The 23,816-nt window shown below is 42.2% G+C and overlaps 2 protein-coding genes across 4 annotated transcripts; both read left to right on the forward strand.

Annotated features, from left to right (window-relative positions):
- Positions 1–1,119: 1,119 nt before the first annotated feature.
- On the forward strand, positions 1,120–17,705 carry prkcda (protein kinase C, delta a). 2 transcript variants are annotated; one of them, XM_080461581.1, is made up of 18 exons: positions 1,120–1,522; positions 4,436–4,568; positions 4,867–5,066; positions 5,151–5,217; positions 5,415–5,571; positions 5,925–5,956; positions 6,139–6,224; positions 6,590–6,719; positions 6,801–6,901; positions 9,131–9,227; positions 10,533–10,663; positions 10,826–10,999; positions 11,087–11,178; positions 13,853–13,915; positions 14,511–14,649; positions 14,757–14,945; positions 16,048–16,176; positions 16,287–17,705. In XM_080461581.1, the coding sequence occupies exons 2-18, from the start codon at positions 4,460–4,462 to the stop codon at positions 16,443–16,445; spliced, it is 2,055 nt and encodes a 684-aa protein (XP_080317707.1). In that variant the 5' UTR covers positions 1,120–1,522; positions 4,436–4,459; the 3' UTR covers positions 16,446–17,705. The 2 variants fall into 2 exon arrangements, with proteins under 2 accessions (XP_080317707.1, XP_080317708.1); XM_080461582.1 differs by lacking the exon at positions 1,120–1,522 and having other exon boundaries at positions 4,483–4,568; positions 4,871–5,066.
- A 1,077-nt stretch (positions 17,706–18,782) lies between these two features.
- rft1 (RFT1 homolog) lies at positions 18,783–22,737 on the forward strand. Of its 2 annotated transcripts, none has more exons than XM_080461751.1 (10): positions 18,783–18,993; positions 19,072–19,157; positions 19,254–19,376; positions 19,466–19,757; positions 20,518–20,652; positions 21,106–21,366; positions 21,454–21,598; positions 21,689–21,794; positions 21,890–22,139; positions 22,255–22,737. In XM_080461751.1, exons 1-10 carry the CDS (start codon positions 18,931–18,933, stop codon positions 22,417–22,419), a joined length of 1,626 nt encoding a protein of 541 aa, XP_080317877.1. In that variant the 5' UTR covers positions 18,783–18,930; the 3' UTR covers positions 22,420–22,737. The 2 variants fall into 2 exon arrangements, with proteins under 2 accessions (XP_080317877.1, XP_080317878.1); XM_080461752.1 differs by having other exon boundaries at positions 18,814–18,993; positions 19,280–19,376.
- The last annotated feature ends 1,079 nt before the right edge of the window (positions 22,738–23,816 follow it).

A 23,816-nucleotide genomic window follows, 5' to 3' on the forward strand; every position in this document is an offset into this window, starting at 1 on the left:
ACCATACCAGCCACGTGACCCCACCCCCTGACACAGAAACGCTTCAAGTTTAAAAAAAACCAAAAAACTCTTCCTCCACAGCTGACCCAGGGCCAACTCACCAGCAATACAGATCTTTATGTGGAAGTATCAGTGCCTGGTTGCCTGGGCAGGTTTTTTTTTCTTTCCCTTTGGTCCTACTGAGGCGATTCGTAGGTCATTAGTGATGGACCCACACCATCACACAGAAATGGGAAATACCATGTAACATAAAATCTTCAATACTTTTAACTAATGCTGATAGTGCATCGTTGCTCAAATATCACATCAGCGTGCAGCAAACAGGAAAAAAGAAATAAGCACAGCCACTGAGGGGAGGCATTGGTAGTCTGAACCTGTTGGGTAATGAACCAGAAATAAGGTTTTTCAGGTGGTTTTTTTCCCCACAACCTTTGTAGATTCAAATGATTTGTTCATTTACAGTCATTTGTAAAGTCCAACATCACTTTGGAGTTCTTACTGGTATACATCACATTTTATGGAGCGTGGGTACAGGCCATGTTAAGTAATTAAATAGTGACAACCTGTATTTGCTGTTACCACATACAGCTGAAAATCCCTGTTTCCCCATGTGGGTTTTTCCAGGGCGCAGCAGTTTCCTTACACAGTACAAATGTATGTTTGAGTACTGTTCTACCACAGCTTGACTGGCTCTCCATCACCTTCATCCCACCACTATCCATTTCAAGATCCTACTTTTCTCTGTCAACCCCATCATACTTTTGTTGTGTGGCGTCCTGACAGTCCTGAACGGAAAAGCATTATTAGGAATGTCCATTCTCTCTGTTTGTACTGACATGGATAGATGAGCTGTTCATGGTGTGCCAGACATCAGATCCCAAAACTATAAGTCATATAAAACAGTATAGAAAATGGATGTGAGGTGAAGGACAACAAAGTAGAAGATTTTCTCTAGAGAAATCTTTTGAGGAATCTAAAAAGAAGGCACCATGAAGGGGAATCAAAATAGTGAATAAACCTACAGGGAAGGTGAAGAGGGAAAATATTAAAGATTTTACTTCTGGGTGACGCCCCCACAGAACTGTGTGTGCGTGTGTGTGTGTGTGTGTGTGTGTGTGTGTGTGTGTGTGTGTGTGTGTGTGTGTGTGTGTGTGTGTGTGTGTGTGTGTGTGTGTGCCCGGTGTACAAAATGGACAGTTCAACTCATGTGGAAAACGTGGCTATTATAATAACTGAAGTGACCTCTATTCCAATTAGGGCACGCGGGTGGGCATTCGCCGCAACCATGGGCGCACGCGTGTGGGGGCGCGCGCGCTCCTTGTGCAGCAGGTAGACGTCAGAGCTCGCCTCGCTCGCCTCGCGACGCACAGCAGAGCTCAACACACTTCCTCAATCGACGGAGTCACAGAGTGAAAAAAAAACAAAAAAAAAAGAACCAAGGAGGAAAGAAAAAAAAAAAAAAGCCAGCTTCGTCTCTCTGTGTGGAAAAAAAAAGAGGCCAGCTCGGTGTTTGCAGGACGAGGTGAGGCTGCCATTATTACCGTTTCCAGACCCGCTTTTTCACACAGTTTCTGTAGTTTTCTTTTACCTTCGAAGTGTAGAGAAAGTTAGTGAAGGTTCCTTCTTTTCATCCGCGGAGAGACGGACCGTAACGTCGCTTTTATTCGTAACTCTTGGCGCTAAACTTCGGTATTTCCTCACAGAAACCGCACATAGTAAGACGTTTTCCACATCTTTCCTAAGGAAACTGCTGCTACACGCTCCCATTGAAACCAGTCCGCAGCCACAGCAGGCTGGAGAACTGTGTTTATGTATTTTTAACCCGTCCCGGTTTTTACTGGCAGAAGATAAACGTCGCTGACACGTACAGTCTTCGTACATATTTATTCCGCTCAGACTGGGTCACTGATTGCTCACATTGTTGCTGCTTCATGTCGTTGTTATCATGAAATTGCAAAAGTTTGACCTTTTTTAAATTTATTTGACTAAATAATCGTCTTTAACTTCATCCAGTCAACGCTTCTAAACGAGAGGTTTGTTTAGCTTATAACCATCAGTCGTCAAATACACTACGAGAAGCAAGTGTTTTGCTCAATCTGCAGGGCTTTTGATTAGTTTTGTTTGTAAACTGTTATAGCTGTTTTGTTATTCACAATTTGACCAAAAATCAACAATACATGTCAGAAGGTGGTGGGCGTGATTGTGCATTACACCGATGCATGTCGGCTCTTTGGAGTCGATTGTAGTCTTCTTTTTCTTTCTTGTACAAACCACATAGACACTTGACTTCCCGGTGTTGATGCTGCTGCTGCTTCTCTGGAAAAAGCCAATCATGTATTGACAGGTTAAATGTCAGGACTCACTGAGGATAGATACTGAGCATCACTTGATCAGGTGTTGGAATCTTCTAGGTCTCCGGTGTGAGTACTACATGTATGCTTGGAAATACATTGGATACAATGGGGGGGGGGATGTAATGTCCCGTCTGAGTCAGAGGTGATGTGCCATCTGCGACCAGCCAACTGACAAGTCAACCACATCCTTCAAAGAGAATCTAATGCAATGGCTGATTCTTGGTCGGTGCTTCTCACAACTCATGCATAGTGGAACTAGAAATGTCTGTTGTAGCCCTTGTGAATGTGTTTTGTTGTTGTTGTTGCTTTTTGTGTTTTTTTGCAATGGAAATGATTCAAAAGCATTTTCAATGTATGTGTCAGAGGTGCCTGTCAGGACCTGTTAACTCTAAAAAAAAAACCCTTAAGGTTACAGCAGACCAGCTGTATGAACCTGTACTTCAACTGTATGCGTATGAAGCGTGAGCTGCTTTAAAACCGTTCAAAGTGATCATCAAATGCACTTTCTGTATTATATTGTAGATCATTTCTGCATTGTATCTGAACACCCTAACTAGAACAGTATTTGTCTACTCCAGGGGCCACCCTCATGGTTTTTTTAAACTTTAAAAATTGAAGTTTTCTTATTTGAATATAAGCATGAATTCATACAAATTCCCATGATATAATTATTGAGTATTGATTAATTAATTCCACCCGTGAAAATGTGATTATACAATTATCCGTGATACTGAAGTAATATTGTGGTGTGCTGTCTGTGCCAACAAACACTCTTTTTTTTTGTGTCATTCATTAATTCAGGCAGGAAGTAGACTGAAGCAGAATAGGAAGTCTGGCCACTTGTAAGTTACAGTGTAGTACACCGAGTGTACGGATGCACGGGACATAAACCAGTGATTTTAACACATGGAACAAATCGAAACTGCCCATAAACAGTTTGCTAGGTAATCAATCACGACTGGCCTCAATCACATGGTATGCTTGCTATTGATCACCTTAAAAATCCTGACATTGCAGCAGCAGCAGTGAGCAGTGAGTGTATGCACACGGTTGTTCGTCACACTCCCCCTCTCATGCTTAGTGGATTTTTTTATGTCCCCCCCCCCCATATTACTTTTCTTGTCTCAGAGTGGGCGGCTATGGTTTTAAGATTGTGAATACCAGCGAGGTCTACTACGGAGCACAGCGTGCTCATATTTGGATTAGCGACATGTTGAGGCTCGCTCTGGCTTTGTAGTACAAGCAAAGACCTCCACTATTGCAGCTGTAACCGCTCAGGGAATGTATACCAAATGGGACTGGCGACGGGGATCTAAACAAGTAGCAGACGTGCTTTATGTTGCCGGAACATTTGGACACTGTAGTTGTTCTTTCAAGAAGGAGATCTTGCATTCATACTCTAGGCATGTAAAACAAGATGGGCGTGACTGAAGTGCACAGCTTGAGAGACATGATAGTTTGCCTTGCACATGGAGAAAAGTGGTGTGTAGTTTGTAATAGGAAATGTTCTGTTGCGTATGTGGAGTCAATCAGCCTTGCAGGAGCTCGTGCCACGGACAAAGTGTGGTTACAAAGTTCCTCCACCCCTCCTGAGAGACAACTATGTTTATTTGTCATCCATTCCCGAGACACTTCAAATGTCAACAGAAACAATTATTATTATTTTATAAATACACAAAGCATTTCAAATTGACAAATACAAAATCTATGACTACGTCTTTCAAAACCTTTGTTTTGTTTTGGAACTATCGCTTTTGCAGTCATACACAACAATTGCAATTATCCATCTTATTATTATCGTCTGTTTGTCCAGGAGAGAACGAGGCCTGTCTGTGGACAATTAGAGTACTTGGCATAAACCTCCACACATGCACAGGGACAACATGCAGGCTGCACACAGACTGTCTGAATGTAAACCTGCGCCGTCTTCCTCTTAAAGACTGTTTTCTGTCATTAATTTACATTTGTTCAGAAGTAAACCTGCAGCTATATTATATCAGTTGGATCTAACTGTGAGTTAATAGCATGCTGGAATAAATAACTGTTTCCTGGTTAACTCTGTGTTTGTCGATCTGTGACAGGAGGGAACCCTGGTACTCTTCGCCATGGCTCCTTTTTTGAGGATTGCCTTTAACTCATACGACTTGGGTGTCCTTCCTCCGCTGTCTGACCCGCCCTTCTGCGCTATCAAAATGAAGGAAGCTTTAACAACTGGTGAGAGACTCTGAGACGGCTCGCACAACTCAAACACTCTGCTCGCTGTATTCATATAGTTTGTTCAAAAGATCTTGCGAATTCAAATGATCAGAAGTAACCATCCAAGAGACACCGTTGAAACGAGGGTTATGGACCTTTTAAAACTTTCTCTGCATCATGAAATCACATCAAACATTTAGAAAGTACACAAGTATTGTTATACGTTTTTAACCGTTTGCTTTGCAACACACTGTCAATTGCTGGAAAACTTGCCGTGTCTTTTTATTTTTGACTTATCTCTCGATGTTCCACTTAGAAAGAGGAAAAACTCTGGTTCAGCAGAAACCCACCATGTACCCGGCCTGGAAGTCCAGCTTTGATGCACATATCTACGAGGGCCGCGTGCTGGAGATCCTGCTGATGAAGACGGCGGAGGAGCCGCTGGCTGAGGTCACTGTGGGCGTGTCGGTCCTTGCTGAGCGCTGCAAGAAGGCCAATGGACATGCTGAATTCTGGGTATGGCATTAAGGATGGTCGCTCACGCAGCAGCAACACAGACTCTGCTTTTTAACTGTGTGCGTGTTTGTGTTTTGTGTCCAGGTGGATCTTCTTCCTTCTGGCAAAGTGATGATGGCGGTGCAGTATTTCCTCGAGGGTGTGGATGCAGGTGACTAAAAACAATTGAGCTTAATTTCAGTTTAATTTTAAGACACTTGACTTTTTTTTTTATTCTATTTTATTCGGGTCACTGACAAGCTTGAGTATTAATAGTTTCCTTTATTCACATGAACATCAATTTGTGACAAATCCTCTTTATTTGCCATCTTGTGTTTTGACCGATCTGTTTTTTTCTGTACCTGGAAGAGCGTAAACAGGTTTCCAAGGAGGAAGACGCCCCAACTTTGAACCGTAGACGAGGGGCCATCAAACAGGCCAAGATCCACTTCATAAAGAACCACGAGTTCACCGCCACCTTCTTCAGGCAGCCCACTTTCTGCTCAGTGTGCAGAGAATTTGTCTGGTAAGTCCAGTCTCCATTTTTAACAAAAGAAAAAACAAACAAAAGGCCAAAAACTTTGATTTCCCTCTACTAGAAGAAGCGAAGTTGGGCCTGGCCGTTACGACTCGCTCCTCACATACTGCTGCATATTGACTAATTGTTGAGAGATGAAACAGGTGCAAGGTATTCTACCTGACTGTACTCAAACACCATACTGACTGGTTTTAAATCACTACGAGCCAAAGCCTTATTTTTTTCTTCTTCTTGATGAGAGTAATTTCATCTGCCATGTTTTGTTGCCTATTGAAAATTACTTTAAAGTAATAATTATTCAGATGGATGACTGTTTCCTTTGTGCTTTCTGTCTCTTGCAGGGGACTCAACAAGCAAGGTTATAAATGCAGACGTAAGTGAACAATATTATAAATACAATGGAGATTTGTACTTGAAATAGCGGCCCAATATATGGCTGGTATGTTTCTGTGTTCTCTGTCACATTGTCACCTTTTTCTCATAACTGTGTGCACATATACACATAATATTCAGATCCTTGATCAAAGGTTCAACTTTGTTTTGTCTTTTTCTCAGAATGCAACGCCGCCATCCACAAGAAATGCATAGACAAAATCATCGGCAGATGTACTGGTACCGCTGCCAACAGTCGAGATACAGTGGTACGTAATAAACATTTCTGCACACCGTGTACTCTCAGAGTTCCCCATTTGTCTTCAGTTCACGGTCCTTCACTTAGTTTGTTTGTGGGTTTTCCCCATTTTACCATCTGCTGTCGTACTCATGTCATCACATTATTGCATCAGAGATTCATAGAAGGCAGATACCAGTCCACTTCCACATCAAATGAAAACTTTTACAGTTCCTGTGAATAAAGAGTGCTTTTGGTTACGTTTTGACAAATTAAAATTCGAGAGGTGAACATGAGAAAGCAAAATAGGAAATGGAGCAGTTTTGCAGGGATGCAATGCCAACATTGTAGGACTAATTTGTTACTGATGTGCTAAATCTTTTTTTGTCCACACAGTTCCAGAAGGAGAGATTTAAAATTGATATGCCGCATCGTTTTAAGATCCACAACTACATGAGTCCCACTTTCTGCGACCACTGCGGAAGTCTGCTGTGGGGTTTGGTCAAACAAGGCCTCAAGTGTGAAGGTACAGAACGGCTCCAGTTAACTGGACGCTTTGGCGGCGTCTCAGTGTAACTTAACAGGCTTGTTTTTCTTCCATTTGTAGATTGCGCCATGAATGTTCATCACAAGTGTCAGGACAAAGTCGCCAACCTTTGTGGTATTAACCAGAAACTTCTAGCCGAAGCTCTCACACAAGTCAGTCAGGTGAGTACGCTGGGAAATGTCTAAGAGGATTCAATTTGGCCCTGCATGAGCGTGATCAGCGAGAGGATGGTGTGTTCACAATTGTCAAGTTTGGTCACGTTGAAACAAACCCCGACACATTTGCTGTATTAGTGCAATATGCAAGGTATCCGGTACAGTTTTGATTGAAGCCTGATAAGCATCAATGCTAAACCGCTTTGATCAGACCAAACACAACAGACTCTCAACGCTCTGTATCCTCGTAGTTTGTCAGCATCTGTGTGTATAACAGAAGATTGCAGAATATACTCCAGGGTGTGATGTGTGTAAAAGAAACAACAACATGCGAGCAAAGTCAAGGAACTCTGACTGATTGAATCAATTCAATAAATAGTCACTGAAACCTTTGACGTACATTTTCATACAAAAATGTACAAGTCAGGTTTGATGTTTTATCATATAAAATCAAGTCATACGATCAGATGCATTAGCTTATCAGCTATGGGTTACTCTTGTCTGTTAGGTTTATCTGGCGAACATCTCCAGCTTTGTAATGTGTTAGACAGCTCAGGATATCTGACATGTCACCTCACAATACAATTTGATTCTCGAGCTGCATCTGCACATTTTTTGTTTGTACAGTGGGCAATCACCCACATGGAGCTCCGATTAAATGTAGATGCAAAGTCAGCAGGGCCGTGTCGTAAGATGACACTGTTGACAAAAGCAGTGGGAGAAACTCACAGGACTCAACAGCTAAAAGCCGTCTGAATTTAAGACCAAAAGAAAAAAACAAAAAAAAACATTAATGACCTGCAAGCAGTTTTCACACTGCATGAATCCAGGGCAGTGCAATCACAATCAGTATTTCGTTGTACGCTTAACACTCACATACCTTTACCTACTTTTTGCATTGCTTGTAAAAGAAAGAAAAGCCTGGTAAAACAAAATAAATAAAAGTGAAAACATTTTATGTGTTAAGCATAGCCTGCTGATTAAGTAGCAGTCATCGCTATGGCATTACCCCTGCAAAGTAATATATGTTGCACATGGCTCAACTATTAACCTTTATTTTATTATTTTATACACCTGTGCTGAAAAAGCCTGCATGAAGAGGTTTTTGTGTATCTACTTTTTAAGTATGCAAATCAAAGCAATGTGGAGGAACTTGGATGAAGATGTATGACCTCAGTATCACAGTCTTTATCGAACCAATACATAACTTTTTATTACACAAGATTATATTTTAATTAGAAATTCCGACTCTGAGATGGGTTTTGAAAAATGCAAATGAAACTGGATAATAGCAGTTTATATTGCTGACATGATTAAACTCTTAACTTTTATATTCATTCATTCTTATACCTTCTCCCAAATACTGTTTAGTTTTCTGTTCAGACATTCTTGGTCTGGAGAAAGTTTGATAGCATGCGTTTGAACATTTAACACTGTAATTACAACTTGGATGACTGCAGATATATATATATATATATATACACACACATAATTAATGAAAAAGGTCTATCACAACTAAACCTTTGTTTTTACACCATATAATAAGGTCAAACTGTTTTGATATTATTCCTTATGTTGCATTGCTTTGGTTTGACAGTTCTACAGGAGACATTTTCCAAACGTATTTCTTTTAAAAATGTCCTGATATCCAAAGCTGTAAAGATTTTGATCTGGTTCTGTCTCCGGCAGAGTGTCAGTGTTGACCTGAGATGTGATCCCAGCTGAGCCCCCTGTTCTAGTTTTACATTTGACCCCATTGTAGTCCTAAATTCAGCCTCTATCACGGCCTCTTTCTAACACACATCTAAACACTGAATTCAATCCTAACTCGGAGGCTGACATAACACATTTCTTCCAAAAGAAAGTTTTATATATAAAACGCCTCCCTCAAATGAAGATCATTTTCTTATTTGTTTTCACATAAATGTGAAGCGACCAGTTAGTACTGTGTTTGGACAGTTAGTGACACCGGACCTTTAGGTTTACCTGAGCTTTTCACTCAGGTGTGTTTAAGGGCTTGTTTGTTGTGGAACTCCCACTTAGTTGGTTGTCTTGTTACAGATATCTAGTTCCAGACAAAACCTCTTTAGTTTTAGGAACAGACAAGATAGAAGATTCAGATATGTGTTTTACCTGGATTTACCTCCAATAGATGGGGGACCAGTCCTGGGAAAATACTTGTCTGGACGTTTTATGTTTATTTTTGAATTTTATTTTTTTTCTCTTCTGCACCAGAGGTCCTCCACTCGTCATTCAGATCCAAACCTGCCTAATCTGTCTGATATTGGAATCTATGATGAAGTGAATAAGCTTGCTGGACTTGAGATCAATGGTGAGTGAACACATTTCTATATGTGCATTAACTCTCTTTTTTTTTTTTTTTTTTTTTTTTTTCGCCCTTGTCCTGTTCGGCAGCTTGGGCCAACAATATGATGTGATTGAGAGCCTTCGGAGTCAGAACAGTTTTTGGTCTTGCAACAGGGAGAGACCTGGAGTCTCCTCCTGTTGCCTTCTCCGTCAGAAGCTGGCATGGCTGCCGTACACGACCGGGGGGGAACGCACAAAGAGAGAGAGAAGAGAAGAGAGAGAAGAAAGTCGAGGGGGGAGGGGGGAGGGGGGTGGGGGGAAGGGGATAACATACAATGTCCTTGTTGTGCTACATATATTATTTGCAATAATCACACTCATCCAAATACTTTCCAACTGTTATTAGATTGAACCAGCCTGAGCAGCTCTATCTAGACAGTAAGATGATTTCCTAGATTTAACCAGCCTGAGCAGCTCTATCTAGACAGTAACGTGAAGCAGGAACATGAAATAACAAAGAGGCAACAACAAAAGAGGAACATGATTTTTAAAGTTTGAGCAAATGATGACAGACAACAAGCAACTTCAGAAGCACCTTTCGTGAGGAGTGAAAGTGTGTGTGTGTGCGTGTATGTGAGTGTGTGTGGCTTGTCCACTGGGTGTGGCCAGAACTGTTGTGGGGGGACCCGTGGTGACACCCCGGGGTCCGAGGCCACCGCGCCCGGACACCGCCACCCCGGCAGACAGAAGCCCCCCAGGCCCGGGGAGACCCCAGCGAACCACCCCAGAGAGCCCCGCCCCCGCCCAAAAAGCACCCGACGGAGAATGCAGAGAGGAATCCCCCCCAGGCAAGAGGGGCCCACAAGAGAAGGACAAAGGGCACAGGGCCCCAGGCCCCGACCCAAGCCGCCAAGCCGAGAAAAGGCCGGAGCAGGGCCCCCGGGCCGAGCGGGCCGAGAGCCCCCCCAACCCCGGCGGCGAGTCCCACCGCACCCCCGGGAACAGGCCCACCCACCGCCCCCCCCAACCCGGTAAGGCAGAGACGGCCCCAGCCGCCGCGCCCCGGACCAGCCCCGCCCCCAGACCCAGGAAAGCGAAGCCCGGCGCAGGCCCCGGTCGGAGAACAGTCAACTCTACACCCCCAGGAGCCTCATAATCCACCCGCCCCATAACCCCTCCCCCCGGGTCTTGATTGGGAAATTAAATTGCATTAACTCTCTATATACACTCGTGCAATTGAACTGGCTATATTGGCCCACTGCTGGTACTTGGAGAATATTACAGGAGATCAGAGGAGGATTTGATTTATTATTATTTTTTTTTTGTCCAGATGTGTCTCCCTATGGAACGCTGTGGGAGGGGTCCAGCCCACGACCACATTCTCGTATGACTCATCTGACACGGGTCAACGTGGACAACTTCATCTTCCACAAGGTCTTAGGAAAAGGCAGCTTTGGCAAGGTAGTCACGAATAACCCAGTATCATTTCTAATAACAGTCACCAACGGTCACACATGTGATTAGAAAATCTATTCCTCGGGAATGGTGTTGGTTAGAGATTAGATCCGAGATGGAGTTGCTGAGATGTATTCATCCACTACTTCTCGTCCGTTCTCTCCTCAGGTTCTTCTTGCAGAGCTGAAGGGACGTGGAGACTACTTTGCAGTCAAAGCTCTGAAGAAGGACGTTGTGCTGATGGACGACGATGTGGAGTGCACTATGATAGAGAAGCGGGTCTTGGCTTTAGCCTGGGAAAACCCCTTCCTCACACACCTTTACTCCACCTTCCAGACCAAGGTAGCCCCTCTCCACTTTAGTCCCCGTTTTCTGAACATCATTGGTGGGAGTTACGTCCTCGGTACTTAAAGTGCAACCTGTCTGCAGGAGCATCTGTTCTTTGTGATGGAGTATTTGAATGGAGGCGACCTGATGTTTCACATTCAAGAGAAAGGACGCTTTGAACTCTACAGAGCCTCGTGAGTCGCATCCTGCCACAGCCTCAATGAAACACACAGTCAGTAGAAACCAAACGCAGTGTCTGCCGTCATTATTGAATCCATGCATGCTCGCGGGGCTGCCCAGAGACTCAAACATACAGTAAATGAAGGAAAGCAGAAAAAGAAGAGCACAAATTTACTCCTGTGGTGTGTGTCTCTCCTAATCATGTCTTTTTCTCTTTTGCATAATCAACTCGTATCTGATGGGCCGTCGCAGGGCTGGCTTCCATTACCTTCTGTTCACTAGCAGACAGCCTTGTAGGGAGCGAGCAGCTCTTAGTGCCATTGTACTGTCGTGTGAGCAAGGAGGTATCAGTTACTGCCACCCACCTTCCAGCATACTGTGGGAATCCCTCCAAAAACACTGCGTGCACACACACACACACACACACAAAACAATGGAAAGCTGGTAAAAGAAAGTGAGTGTTACAAAGTCCAAAGCTTGGTGGCGCGTCTGAAGCCAGCTGAAGTTTTAAAAAGTCACACATTCATAGACGTGCTAACAATTCATCACAGGTCCTGTGAGACAAACAAATCAGGCTTGAAGAAGATAAATAAAAGTAATGGTCGAGTTTCATGATGTTTAGAACAACACGCAGAATGTGGGCTTTTGTAGATGATTCCAATGAGCTGTGTCAAATATAAATCTTTCTTGGGTAAGGACTTTAAAATGTTGATGTCATGTGCATATATGTGTAAGGCAAACGTAAGATTATATAATTGTCATCACCACAGAAGTTTTTTTTTTTGTACTGCTACAAATGCGTGGCCTTATAAATCCTTTTAAACCATTACACTGCTTTCTGCAACGCTTTCCTCTCTGCCTTGCCCACTCACTGATCCTACACTACTGTTACATCTCCTGTAGTTAAACCAGTGGACCATTAGACGACAGGAGTAATTCTCTCCTTTGCGAACACAGACACCTGATCTTTTGTTGGCATCCACTGAAATCCTCCTCACTCAGTAACTGTATTCATGCCGGATAATTTACCCTCAGGGAGCAAGACAGAGAGGGCGGGCGACTTCATCATGTCACAATGCATTAATTTATGACTTTGCATGTTGGCTTTGGGTGGTTAGTGATGTGGCAAAGATTTTGCAACAGGCCATCATAAACCTTCGCAGCGAGAGATTGATAGCAGCGGTGGTTGTCCTGGGTTCTGAACAACTGTAGCATTGACCTCCTGACAGAGAATCGAAACTCTACTCTTTCTGCGCTGTTGTGTTGATACTTGGTTACTGTGTCTGATGGCTTCACTGGTACATACCGGCACATACAGCATCGTATAGTAGCTTTCCTGCTTAACCTTCTTTGAAAGCAACATCAATGAGGAAGTCTGAAAAATGTGTCAATTCAGTGTAACTAACTGACTAAACCAATCATACTTCGTTAGCCTGCTAGTGATTAATTCACTTTAGATTTGAATTAAAACATTTTTGTTAATAAACATTTACGACGTTTTTATGTATTACTTCAAAACTTAATCGTCTCATGATAGTGTGAGCGGCTTCAGGCTGAGGTCAACTTTTGCTGTGTTAACCTAATTGAGAGCATGCTGGTAAATATTATGTGGAACATGACTAAAATAAATGCGCCTCACCCAGTTTGTGGTTAATAACGTTACACGGTATGAACATCTGTGTGACTTGTCGTTTTTTTTTTTCAAATGCTCTCTTATTATATTTGCATTGTGTTTGTAACTTGTCCTCCACATTCTGCTTATAATGCATAACTTAGCTTTTTATATGGGTTGCATGAGACTTGCAAGGTGCCCTGGTCGCCACCATTTCAAGTATCTGTCGTTCCTAAAACTGGGCATGGACATGTTTTGTACGAGTGTTGACATCAGCTATTTTCTCAGTATAAGTTGTTGAGATTTCTGCGCGTTCGGCTGTGATGGCATGGTGTACAGGCGCACCAGCCGCCACAGTCAAATGGGACGCAGCTCCTGGACGCGGTTATGCAACATTTGTCCCGAGGCAGTGGCTGAACTGCAGCATTTCACTTGGCCTGTTTACCAGCACAAAGCCCCGTGAACCCGGCAGCTACTGCTAACCTGTGAACCTGTTGATGCCGGTTCAGTCCTTCCGTTCTGCATCCGTCACTGAGCAGAGCTCCATTTACCTTTTCCCCAAGATAATCCAGACTTATTTCTACGTGCATATTCACATTTGTGCTTTTGTCTTAACCTGCCGGTAGATATAGGAGCACTTTCTAACTTGCTCTATTGGAGCTATCTCTATATTGATGTTAGGATACTGGCTTGATAAAAACCAGACAACCTATTCAGTTCTTGTCAGTCGGTCATTTGCAGTGAATGACTATGAACTAGAGCAGAGCGACAGCGTCTCTGTGCGCTCTCGGGACTCAATCGTTCCTCCTGACGCACATGACAAGAGAAGCGGGTCAGCGATAGGCTAATCTTTCAACTCATAGTCGCTCCTGGGTTTCACATTATCAGTGTTATTCACCTGTCTCCTGCTCCATACAAATGTCTTCATCAATATTTCAAGCCTACACTGAAATGAGTCTGCAGTCACACCAGTGTCCAGCTGCCAAGGCCGTAGTGAGATATCGACGCTGCAGACCTGCGGGTTTCCATCAGAGACGAGGCGCTGATGTCTGTTTCTTTCCTGTTTGTCTCCCCAGGTTCTACTCCGCTGAGATAATCTGTGGCCTTCAGTTCTTACATTCGAAAGGGATTATCTACAGGTCAGAGCAAAAATATGAATTACAACTAAATGTGTCGTACATAAACTTTTATATACTAATTACTTCACATCAAAGTTGAGATCTCTGGATTTTTATTTTAACTCACCAGTGATGTTAGTTCATTTGCAAGTGTTATGTTAGAATGAAGTTGCAGAGACATCAAACTTTCCCGGTTAGGTAATCCCACACATTTCAACACTTTTTTTTTTTTTTTTCCTAGAAGTTTCGTTACCGTTGTGGAGTAATGCAATTGCAAGCAAGGTCTGTTTAGAAAGCTTCCACTGTGGGCGCAGTCCTGAAGATATATTCTAAACTAAATGATGAAAGCTGGTTTTTATAAGAAGGAGAGTATAAATTTGGGTCATCCCAGTTTTCTTTTTTCTTTATCTTCCAATTTGGTTTGCAAGTGTCTCTCATTTTATTCAAGTAAATGTTTGGCAAAGGAAAATGACACACCGATTATCAGTTCATTAACACACAGAGACACCGTCACCGCCCCCACCCTGCTCTGGAAAAACACAGTCATCATTTTTGTTTGATTTCCACCGACAGAATTGTTTTGTCAAAGTTACAATCAGCTTTGTTTTGATTCCAGAGATCTGAAGTTGGACAATGTGATGCTGGATTATGAGGGTCACATCAAGATTGCCGACTTTGGTATGTGCAAGGAGAACGTGTTTGGAGAGAATCGGGCAACCACGTTCTGTGGTACTCCTGACTACATCGCTCCAGAGGTACACTTTTCTGAAAACACTTCTTTGTTCTGAAGTAATCAAATCTGAATGCCAACAGGTTGCACTGTTAATCTGAAATAAACACGTTTTATTTATTTCCTAATCAGATCTTACTGGGACAGAAATACTCATTCTCAGTTGACTGGTGGTCATTTGGGGTGCTGCTGTATGAAATGCTGATTGGTCAGTCGCCATTTCATGGCGATAACGAGGATGATCTGTTTGAGTCCATCCGTATGGAAACTCCTCATTATCCCCGCTGGATCAACAAGGAAGCCAGAGACCTGCTGGAGCAGGTCTGTACTATACTCTCCATAAAGATGTCAGCAGCCTCAAAGATGTTTAGTTTTTTTTACTTCTGTGTGATTTAAATTACTATTAAGCTCAAAAGTGAACATATATATTTTACTCAAATGAGAAAACCCGATTCTTAATTGATGAGGCTTGCTTGTAGCCAACGACAAAATAAATTGTCATTCCTATTCAAACTTGTTTAGTGATGTTCATTTTTATTTATTCTGCCTGGGACATGGATGTAATCCTAAGAAAGATGAATCAACTTTATATTTCACTTTAAATGAGCTTTAAGTAGTTTTAAGAATTGTCAAAATTGTTTGTATTGAGAAAACAAAAAAGAAATGTGAAACAACAACAAGGGACACTTTACAGATTGAGTAAGATCAGGTACTCAGTTTTCGGTCCTTTTGAAAGGCTTGAAATAAATGTGCCAAAAAAGCCAGTACATATAGAACACTGTCTTCAGCAAGGATGTGGTCAAGGAAAAAAAATGTGCTGACACCTGAAAGAGTAATACTCAGTTAGCAATACTAATGATTCTGTCTAAAACAAAAATAATCACTTGTAGAGCAAAAACGAAATCTGCAGTTGTACTGTAAAGAATTACTGATTTAGAGACATTCACAACAGAAATCCAGCAGTTTTATGATCTGTCTTTATTTAAAGTTTAACTATGGACCGATGAGCAGTGATTGTTATCAGGTGGTGTTTTGTCTCGGTGGTCACACACGTCCCAGAACCACTCCTCTAATTTCAAGTTCTTTGTAGTGACAATGCTAATTTCTTGAGCACTAAAAGTACACCGAGGATAAAGTCAAAAGAGAGAAATACTTAGGGAGGTACCATTTGCAATAAAGTGATGCAACAGTTGAGTTTGTTCAAATTGTCAGTGAGATGTTGAAGTTATTGTAACCTGCGTTTGTGTCTTGCTTTCACTGGGTGCAATGAGTCACGAGCCAGAAACCAGGGATTTGAACCGTCATACAACAAATCAAACAATTTGAGTTTTTTGCTGTGAACGACATTTTTCTGAGGTTTCAATTACAGCTCTACTGTCGTGTTTTAGACATTAAGGGTCTTTCTGTCTTTGTCTCCCCACAGTTATTTGAGAGAGACCCCAGTCGCAGGCTGGGAGTTGTGGGCAATATCCGGCTACACCCTTTCTTTAAGGCCTTCAACTGGCAGGCTTTGGAGATGAGAGAGGTTGACCCCCCCTTCAAACCCAAAGTGGTATGTTTCACACATTTCACCTACAATTAAATGACAATAAGCTGAGGCCTGTGTGCTTTAGAGTTGTTTGTTTTTGTCGTCACACTGAGATTTCTTTATGTCTTTTACAGAAAGCACCAAATGACTGCAGCAACTTTGACCGGGAGTTCCTGAGCGAGAAGCCTCAGCTCTCTTTCAGCGATAAGCACCTCATAAACTCCATGGACCAGTCGGCGTTCGCTGGTTTTTCGTTCATCAACCCCAAGATGGAGCATCTTTTAGAGAAGTGATTGCAGGAACAGTCTGGCTGAGTTCTCTGCTGTTTATGGGCCAGCTCACTTCCTCCCAGACGAGTGACCTGATCCAGGACCAGCATTTATGTAATCATGTCGTACGCACAAATTTGGGTACGAAGATATAGGAGTAGAAACAGACCCTTGAACTGTATATATTGATGTTTCTGTGTTTTGTTGCATGCTTGTTATTTGTCTTGGCTGTGAAGGCCTGTATGAGTAATAATATAAAGGTCAGGGGGTTTAAGATCCTTACATTCCACTTCATGTCACTGCTATCACCTGGAGCCATTTTTATCCATTCGCTTTCAGATTCCAACCAACATCTAATTAAAAACCACAAGGGGGCGTGCATTAGTAATAAACTGTACTGTAGCTGTTACATACAGATTGTGTAAATGATGTGAAATCTCAGATTGACAAACGGCTGTCCAACTTTAATTATTGCGTGAAAAAAATCTATGTTCTACGTTGTTGAAGCATTATAGTTGTTACCTTTGACCCAGTGGATCAAAGGAGCAGTGAGAATAAGAAAATAAGAATAAATTGTGGTTTCTATATTTGACTGAACTGTGCCATGTGGAGATCTGATATGTTTTAGACGAGTCTTTTTGGACTGTGCACCTCCGGGTGCAAACCATTTGGAAGTGTTACCAAATACCAAAGTCACGGAGTGGAAGTTACTGAAATACTGTATATAGGCAAGGTATATGTATATTGTTGTAACATGTTAAGTTGTATATTGGGTTGCTAAGGATGTTCTTTTATTTTTTACTGTCTCCATATTTTTCATCTAATTAAAAAAAACAACTCCCAACTGTGTACTTTTTTGAGACGACTAAAGTATTTCTTATGTCATACTTACAGTTTGGACTTGAATTTGAACTCTGTTAAATTACCATCATCACTTTAATCCTTAAAGTAAAACTGGGGAGTATAAGGTATTAAAACAGCATTTTCTTAATTTTCACTGACTTAACAGGGAACTGGGATCAGACCAATGAGCTGGGAATAGACCGCTGTGAGACAGGTTAGTTTTACACTACTGATGATGTGTTTTTGCAATAGTAATCCTTTTATTGTTGCATGTTCTTCAAAGGGTCCAACTGGTATTACCAATAAAGATGCAAGTTGGTATTCTTTGGGCTTTACTGTTTTGCAGCTGTGCAACAATTTGTGCATGATTTTATTTCATTGTATTTTTACGGAAGTCTAGATGTAAATAAGCTAAATATTCTCGATTAAAGTATTTCTGCAGTGTGAAAGCCTGAGCACACAATTCCTCCTATATATTGATAACAATTGCAACAATTTCGTGTTTAGAACATGTTGATTGGCAAGCACTCGTGTGGATTTTAAATCATGTTTTGAAATGTACAAATTCAAAAGAAACCTTTATTGTATTTGTATTGTCACAGAATCATATCTCACAAGGAAATATTACTATTGCAAACAGTTTTAATTATTATAACCTCAGATATTTGTCTCACAAATCATTGTACAGGAGGTATATGGAGCTGCTGTGGTATGACTAATGCTGATAGAGGTTGATCAAAACATGTACCTCCATTTTGAAAGACTCAAGAGCTTGATGAAGTCAGAGTTGGATCAAATTAGATAAATATATCAGGAGTATTAAGCATATGGCTTGTGGGCCAAAAACCAGCCTGGAGGAGAGTCCAATATGGCACTCATCAGGACCTTGTAAAGTGTGAAAATTATGGAGACTTCCCCTGCCAATTATTAATAAAAGTAACTGTTATTCCCAAGCTGTCCACACTGGCTTTCTTGTTCACAAGCGTAGTAAGTGTAAACTTTTAAGTCTTTGCACTAAAACAAAGGCAAAGTTATCATAGTATATTATCAAGATTAAAGGAGGCTCCGTGTAGTCCTTGAACTGAAATTAGTTTGACAACCCTGCATTAGATTAAGACTTGAATGAGCACATAAAAAATGTGCAATTCCAAAAATATTTTGTCAAAAAGGTCAAATTTAAGTTGAGCTCTAAGTAAACTGTTTCTCTAAGAGAAAGCTTTAACATTTAGAGGATCAGTTGGATTTCACAAGTCACGTGGCTTCAAAAGCCATGATGTCAATTATACATACAATGTATCATAGTACAAACAAACAAACAAACAAACAAACAAACAAACAAATAAATGGATGTGGAAAAATGATGTCAGGTTTCATCAGGAGGAAAGGTTTCTACACAGATGGAGATCGTCTACAATAGATACAGCGGCAGGTGTTGTGTAGGAGCAGTCATGATTAATGAATAACGCGCCCTCTCGCGGCAGCACCATGCATAGACACCATGGAGCATTCCGTTTCCCTACGTCACCGCGTGACGTGCTGTCCGCACAATGTGTACGGAAGTGTTTGTGTGACCGGTTTCTCTCGTCTTTCTACTGTCGTTGGTTTGCCCATAGTTTTCCCGGTATGACTTTAAAATGAGGATCCTTCGTAAAAAGCACCGGATACGATGAGTTCTCAGGATATACTCCACGATGCCTCCACTTTGGCGTCGTATAACGTGCTGCTCCAGGTGAAGTCAAGACAGCGCCGAGCTTTGAATAACACCGAGGTGCAGGTGTGTTGAATGTCTGTGTCGTTTTCATTTCAGGTGACGTTCCGGGGGCTCACTTTCCTGCTGAATGCCTTCACTCTACGATTTGTGTCCAAAGAGCTGATCGGAGTGGTCAATGTCAGGTAAATGTGTCAGAAATCACAATGAGGTCTGCTATCACTTCCCCAGCTGCTCTAAGGTGTTTATTTATTTATTTTTTATGTGTGTTTGTGGTACAGACTGACCCTGCTGTACTCCACATTAGTGTTTCTATCCAGAGAGGCTTTCAGAAGAGCCTGTTTGAGCGGGGAATCGGGGACAAACCGCAGCTGGAGACAAGTTATTAACCTCCTCTGGCTGACGTGAGTAGTGCGATAAGCAGAAGAGGCTTTCTTCATGGTGTTGGTCATCCTCAATGTGCCAATCACTCTTTTGTCCTTCATATTTGCAGGTTACCTCTGGGTGTGCTATGGGCCTCTCTCTTGGTTTGTGTTTGGCTGTGGTTCCTGGAGGTCCCGGATGCCCACACTATTCCATACTATGGTCCTGCTGTGGTGCTGTTCGCCCTGGCAGGGGTGCAGGAGCTCCTGGCCGAGCCCCTCTGGGTCTTGGCTCAAGCTCACATGTTCGTCCGACTGAAAGTCGTGGCTGAGAGTTTGGCAATGATCGCAAAGTGCAGTATAACTGTGGTGCTGGTGGTGTTTGCCCGTGAATGGGGCCTCTACATCTTCTCTGCTGCCCACGTAAGAAACCTGTTGAAGAAATAAGTAATGAAACTCTTACTGCTGCGCCTTCTAAATTTTCTTGTCACAGCAGGGTCCAAACATCTGTTATTTGCTTCAGATTGAGTTCATAGAATGTCCATGATTCCATAAATTTTTTTTATCCCTTTCAATTATTGTTCTAACATGTAATAATAAAGAGTGCTGTTGGTATCAAGTCATTCAAAATGTGCCTGAAAAACCACTGAATCCAAAAGTAAACTAAAATGAACAGAACTTAATATTACATCAACTTGACTCCTGCCTCAGTGGTTTATCAAGCTACAGCCGTCATTTGATTTGCTGTTTCCTTCCTAAACTTTAGGGAGCGAAAAAGGACACTTTTATTTTGTGATCATCTTTACACGGATGACAAAAAATGACATTTGTGCACGCTCGGTTGGCATTTATTAACATTTGACATACTTAGCTTATGTTTTATGAACTTGTTATTTCATTCTTTATTCCATTCTTCCAGTTCTTTTGGAGCGGCCCTTTTCAGGCTTGGTCCCACTTGATTCACTCACTTTAGTTTCCTCTTCAGGGGGTGAAAGTATTGTTTCGAAGTTTAGTAACACTGATTTGGTCATTTCAGAAAGAGTTTTTGGAATGTCATAAAAACCCAAATTTCAAACCCCATTGTTATAATAATCCAAGTCCCTTCTTCTGAAACAATACCTTATTGGTTGTCATTGCATTGCGAGGGTGCTGTGTAACCTTCCAAGTCTTCTTTCCTCCTCAGTTGGTGTACACAGGATTCCTCGTGTTGTGCTACGCCGTTTACTTCATTCGTTTCTTGAGGTCCAAAGAATCAGCCAAGAAGAAATTCCCTCTGTGTCGTGCCAGAGATCTGCTGCCCAGCCGGACAGACGGAGAGGTAAAAGTCTTGGTTTAACGTTGTGCATTACTGAGTGTTTAGTTCCTTGAAATCTTGCTGGATTATTTTGGTTGGGAGATTGGTCTGGATGTAAATCATTCAACTTGCATAAGATTCTGTGTGTCAAGATTGATAAAAACACAAAACCTGAAGCTGTTTGAGTGAATGGACAATTAATACTGTGGGTGGAATATATTAAAATATCAAACCCTTAATGTGGCCTTGAGTGTAGATGTCAGGCTCAGATGTATGTAATATATTTTATATGTAATATTCACTAAGCCATAATCAAAATATATGAACTGTTGACCTACTATTTCAGGACATTTGAAGGAACTTGCATGACTTCAGAACTTCTGCTGATTTCAATCAGAACAATCCTGTTCCAGGTTTCAGTACTTGTGCTTCACACCACTTGGGACCAATAATCCTGCTCTCTGCTTTTGTTTGAAGCCGTGGATAGACTGGACTCTGGCCCGGCTCACTTGGAGCTTCTTCAAGCAGTCCTTTCTCAAGCAGATCCTGACAGAGGGCGAGCGTTACGTCATGACCTTCTTGAATGTCCTCAGCTTTGGAGACCAGGGTGTTTACGACATTGTCAATAATCTGGGCTCCATGGTGGCGCGATTCATCTTCCTCCCAATCGAGGAAAGCTTCTACATATTTTTTGCCAAAGTACTGCGGAGGGGGCGCGATGTTGAAAGTCAGAAACGGGTCAGTACCGTGAACGTAAACGTGTCTGTAAATGGATTTGAAGGTACGGTTGCTGATCTGATCTCTCGCCGTGGGTTTTGTGCACAGGAAGATGTTACCATTGCAGCAGAGGTCCTGGAGTGTCTGCTGAAACTTGTGCTGGTGATCGGTCTGATCTTTACAGTGTTTGGTTACGCCTACTCTCACTTGGCTCTGGATATATATGGTGGCAGTTTGCTGAGTAGTGGAACGGGTATGTGAGCTACAGTCTGATCATAGAAGATGTCAACACATGTAGATCTTCTTTTTTTTTTTATTTATCAGTTTTTCTTTCCCCCTAAAGGGCCCAGCCTGCTGAGGTGCTACAGCGGCTATGTTCTCCTGCTTGCTGTGAACGGTGTATCCGAGTGTTTTGTCTTTGCTGCTATGAGCCAAGAAGAGGTCGATAAGTAAGACTGCAGTAAGATATCTACAGGCAACAATACTCTTATTCCACAGCATACAAGCCGTCAGTCAACACTGTGTTTGTGTTTCTTGCCCTCAGGTATAATCTGGTCATGCTGGCCCTGTCTGTGTCCTTCCTCTTCCTCTCCTATGTGCTCACATGGTGGGCTGGTAGTGTTGGTTTCATTATGGCCAACTGCCTCAACATGGGTCTGCGCATCTTCCACAGCCTGCTCTACATACACCAGTACTTCAGGTCCAGTCAGTGGAAACCTCTTCGAGGCCTGTTGCCCTCGCCGCTGCTGCTGCTGGCACTCGCTGTTAGTGGAGTCGTCACAGCGGTTTCTGAGGTGTCACTTCTTTACATACTGAACTGTAGTTTCATTCTTCACTAACAAATGCTATTTCTTATTTACCATGCAGGTCAGAGAGCCTGATCTGAGCTTCTTTGTTTTCCGGTTTCAGACTGCTTTCTGCTGTGGCGGCGGCTGGATGCTGAGGCTGCTTCATATAGGAGTCGGAGCCGTGTGCTTGTTCTGCGTGCTTGTTGCTGTTGTCCTCACAGAGACTCGACTCATTCAGTTTGTGACGACTCAACTTCTGCCTCGATACCGACACAAAGGACGTTAAGCTGATTGGTGCGTCCGGCGAGAGGAAAGCGGTCACTCTGCCACAACCACTAGAGATTCTCTGATACAGTTACTGACTGCATGAGAGCAGGCTTTTCCACAAACCTGACCTCATATGTGATATGGGTGTGTGAGTCAAAGCGTGCAGGTTGTTTTACTGCACCATTCCTGAGTTTTATGAACAATTATAAAGATTATTTTTTTTTATATACACATCATTGTCTCAGCATTTAATTGTTGAAGAAACAATGGAATGTGAAGAAAATGGCAGAACTGGTTACAGGCTTCCTTTATTTTCAAATAAAACAAAACAATTGTCTTCATGTTTTTGTGGTTGCTTAAGGAGTGTGAAATGTTGAGATGTGTAATACTGATAAGTATTTAATTACTTTGTATACTTCACTGTTCTCGCTATTAATCAAACAGTAGAATAATTTAGAGATATATTTTCACATTGAATTGGTAGATCTTTTACATACATTGCAGTAACTGTGACGTTATTGGGTTTATTATGTACTTTAGTGATGTGTGCATCATTAGAGACTCTGGTTTGAGTTTAGTATTTGCCACGTCAATGTGAAAGAAGGTTCTCCGGTTTTTCGTGTAATTACAGCGGATTTTCGGGTCTCCAAGGGCTGAATCATGACGTCATTATAGGAACATGAGCAGGAAAGGGTGGCAGGGCATTCTTTTGCAGTGGGGCAATGTTTGTTTACTCTCCTCTGACTGTCCTTATAAGATCTGTTAGTGGTTTGGAGTTTGCATTCAGTTTAAAGTGTGGAGATTAAAAGTGCTGATCCTGTGAGTCAATTATAAACTTTGACCTCACTTTGCTTGTGCAGCTTGTTACACGAGCTTCTAAAGAAAACTGTTTTAACAGTTGTAGAAAACTATCCAAACCAGCAATAACATGTTCCAGCATTTCAAGGCTTCACCTGGTATAATGTGAGGCCATAAGCTGTTACAATGATCTCACGATTCTGTATTATAACAGCAGGGAAAAGCAAAGCCTGAAAAAATCCAGAGGCAGAAAGGAGGAGGAGTACGTTTTTCTTGTTACGTCATTTATTATTCTTGGGCTCAGATTTATTGTCCAGAGGAGAATCGCTGCTCGGTTGTGTATATATGTGAGAGTGCGTTGGTCGAGAGCCACTGAAGAACCAGGACTGACAGGAGAATTCCTTAAACGACATCCTCACCTCAGCTACCCAGCCATCATGTCCCAAGTAAGACTTCTCATCACAAGGCATATCTCTTCACACTGTTAAAAGCAATTGCTGCAGGAAGTGGGAAATGTCCGAAAAGTGATGCACATATTTCCTGCAGGCTGGTCAGGAAGATGAACAGACGCAGCGGCCTGAAGTGAGAGGCGAGGAGCTGACAGAAGCAAAGACCAAA

The sequence above is a fragment of the Lipophrys pholis genome, assembly GCF_963383615.2.
Source record: "Lipophrys pholis genome assembly, chromosome: 4".
NCBI classification, from domain to species: domain Eukaryota; kingdom Metazoa; phylum Chordata; class Actinopteri; order Blenniiformes; family Blenniidae; genus Lipophrys; species Lipophrys pholis.

What these genes read in the sequence shown, in the direction of transcription:
- rft1 (XM_080461751.1), top strand. Translation starts at nt 18,931, where the DNA reads ATGAGTTCTCAGGATATACTCCACGATGCCTCCACTTTGGCGTCGTAT. An exon ending in ATGTTGAAAGTCAGAAACGG is followed by an intron (nt 21,367 to 21,453) that starts GTCAGTACCGTG and finishes TTTTGTGCACAG; the next exon opens with GAAGATGTTACCATTGCAGC. An exon ending in TCGTCACAGCGGTTTCTGAG is followed by an intron (nt 22,140 to 22,254) that starts GTGTCACTTCTT and finishes TTCCGGTTTCAG; the next exon opens with ACTGCTTTCTGCTGTGGCGG.
- prkcda (XM_080461581.1), top strand. Translation starts at nt 4,460, where the DNA reads ATGGCTCCTTTTTTGAGGATTGCCTTTAACTCATACGACTTGGGTGTC. An exon ending in GAAAAGGCAGCTTTGGCAAG is followed by an intron (nt 10,664 to 10,825) that starts GTAGTCACGAAT and finishes TTCTCTCCTCAG; the next exon opens with GTTCTTCTTGCAGAGCTGAA. An exon ending in TCGAAAGGGATTATCTACAG is followed by an intron (nt 13,916 to 14,510) that starts GTCAGAGCAAAA and finishes TTTTGATTCCAG; the next exon opens with AGATCTGAAGTTGGACAATG.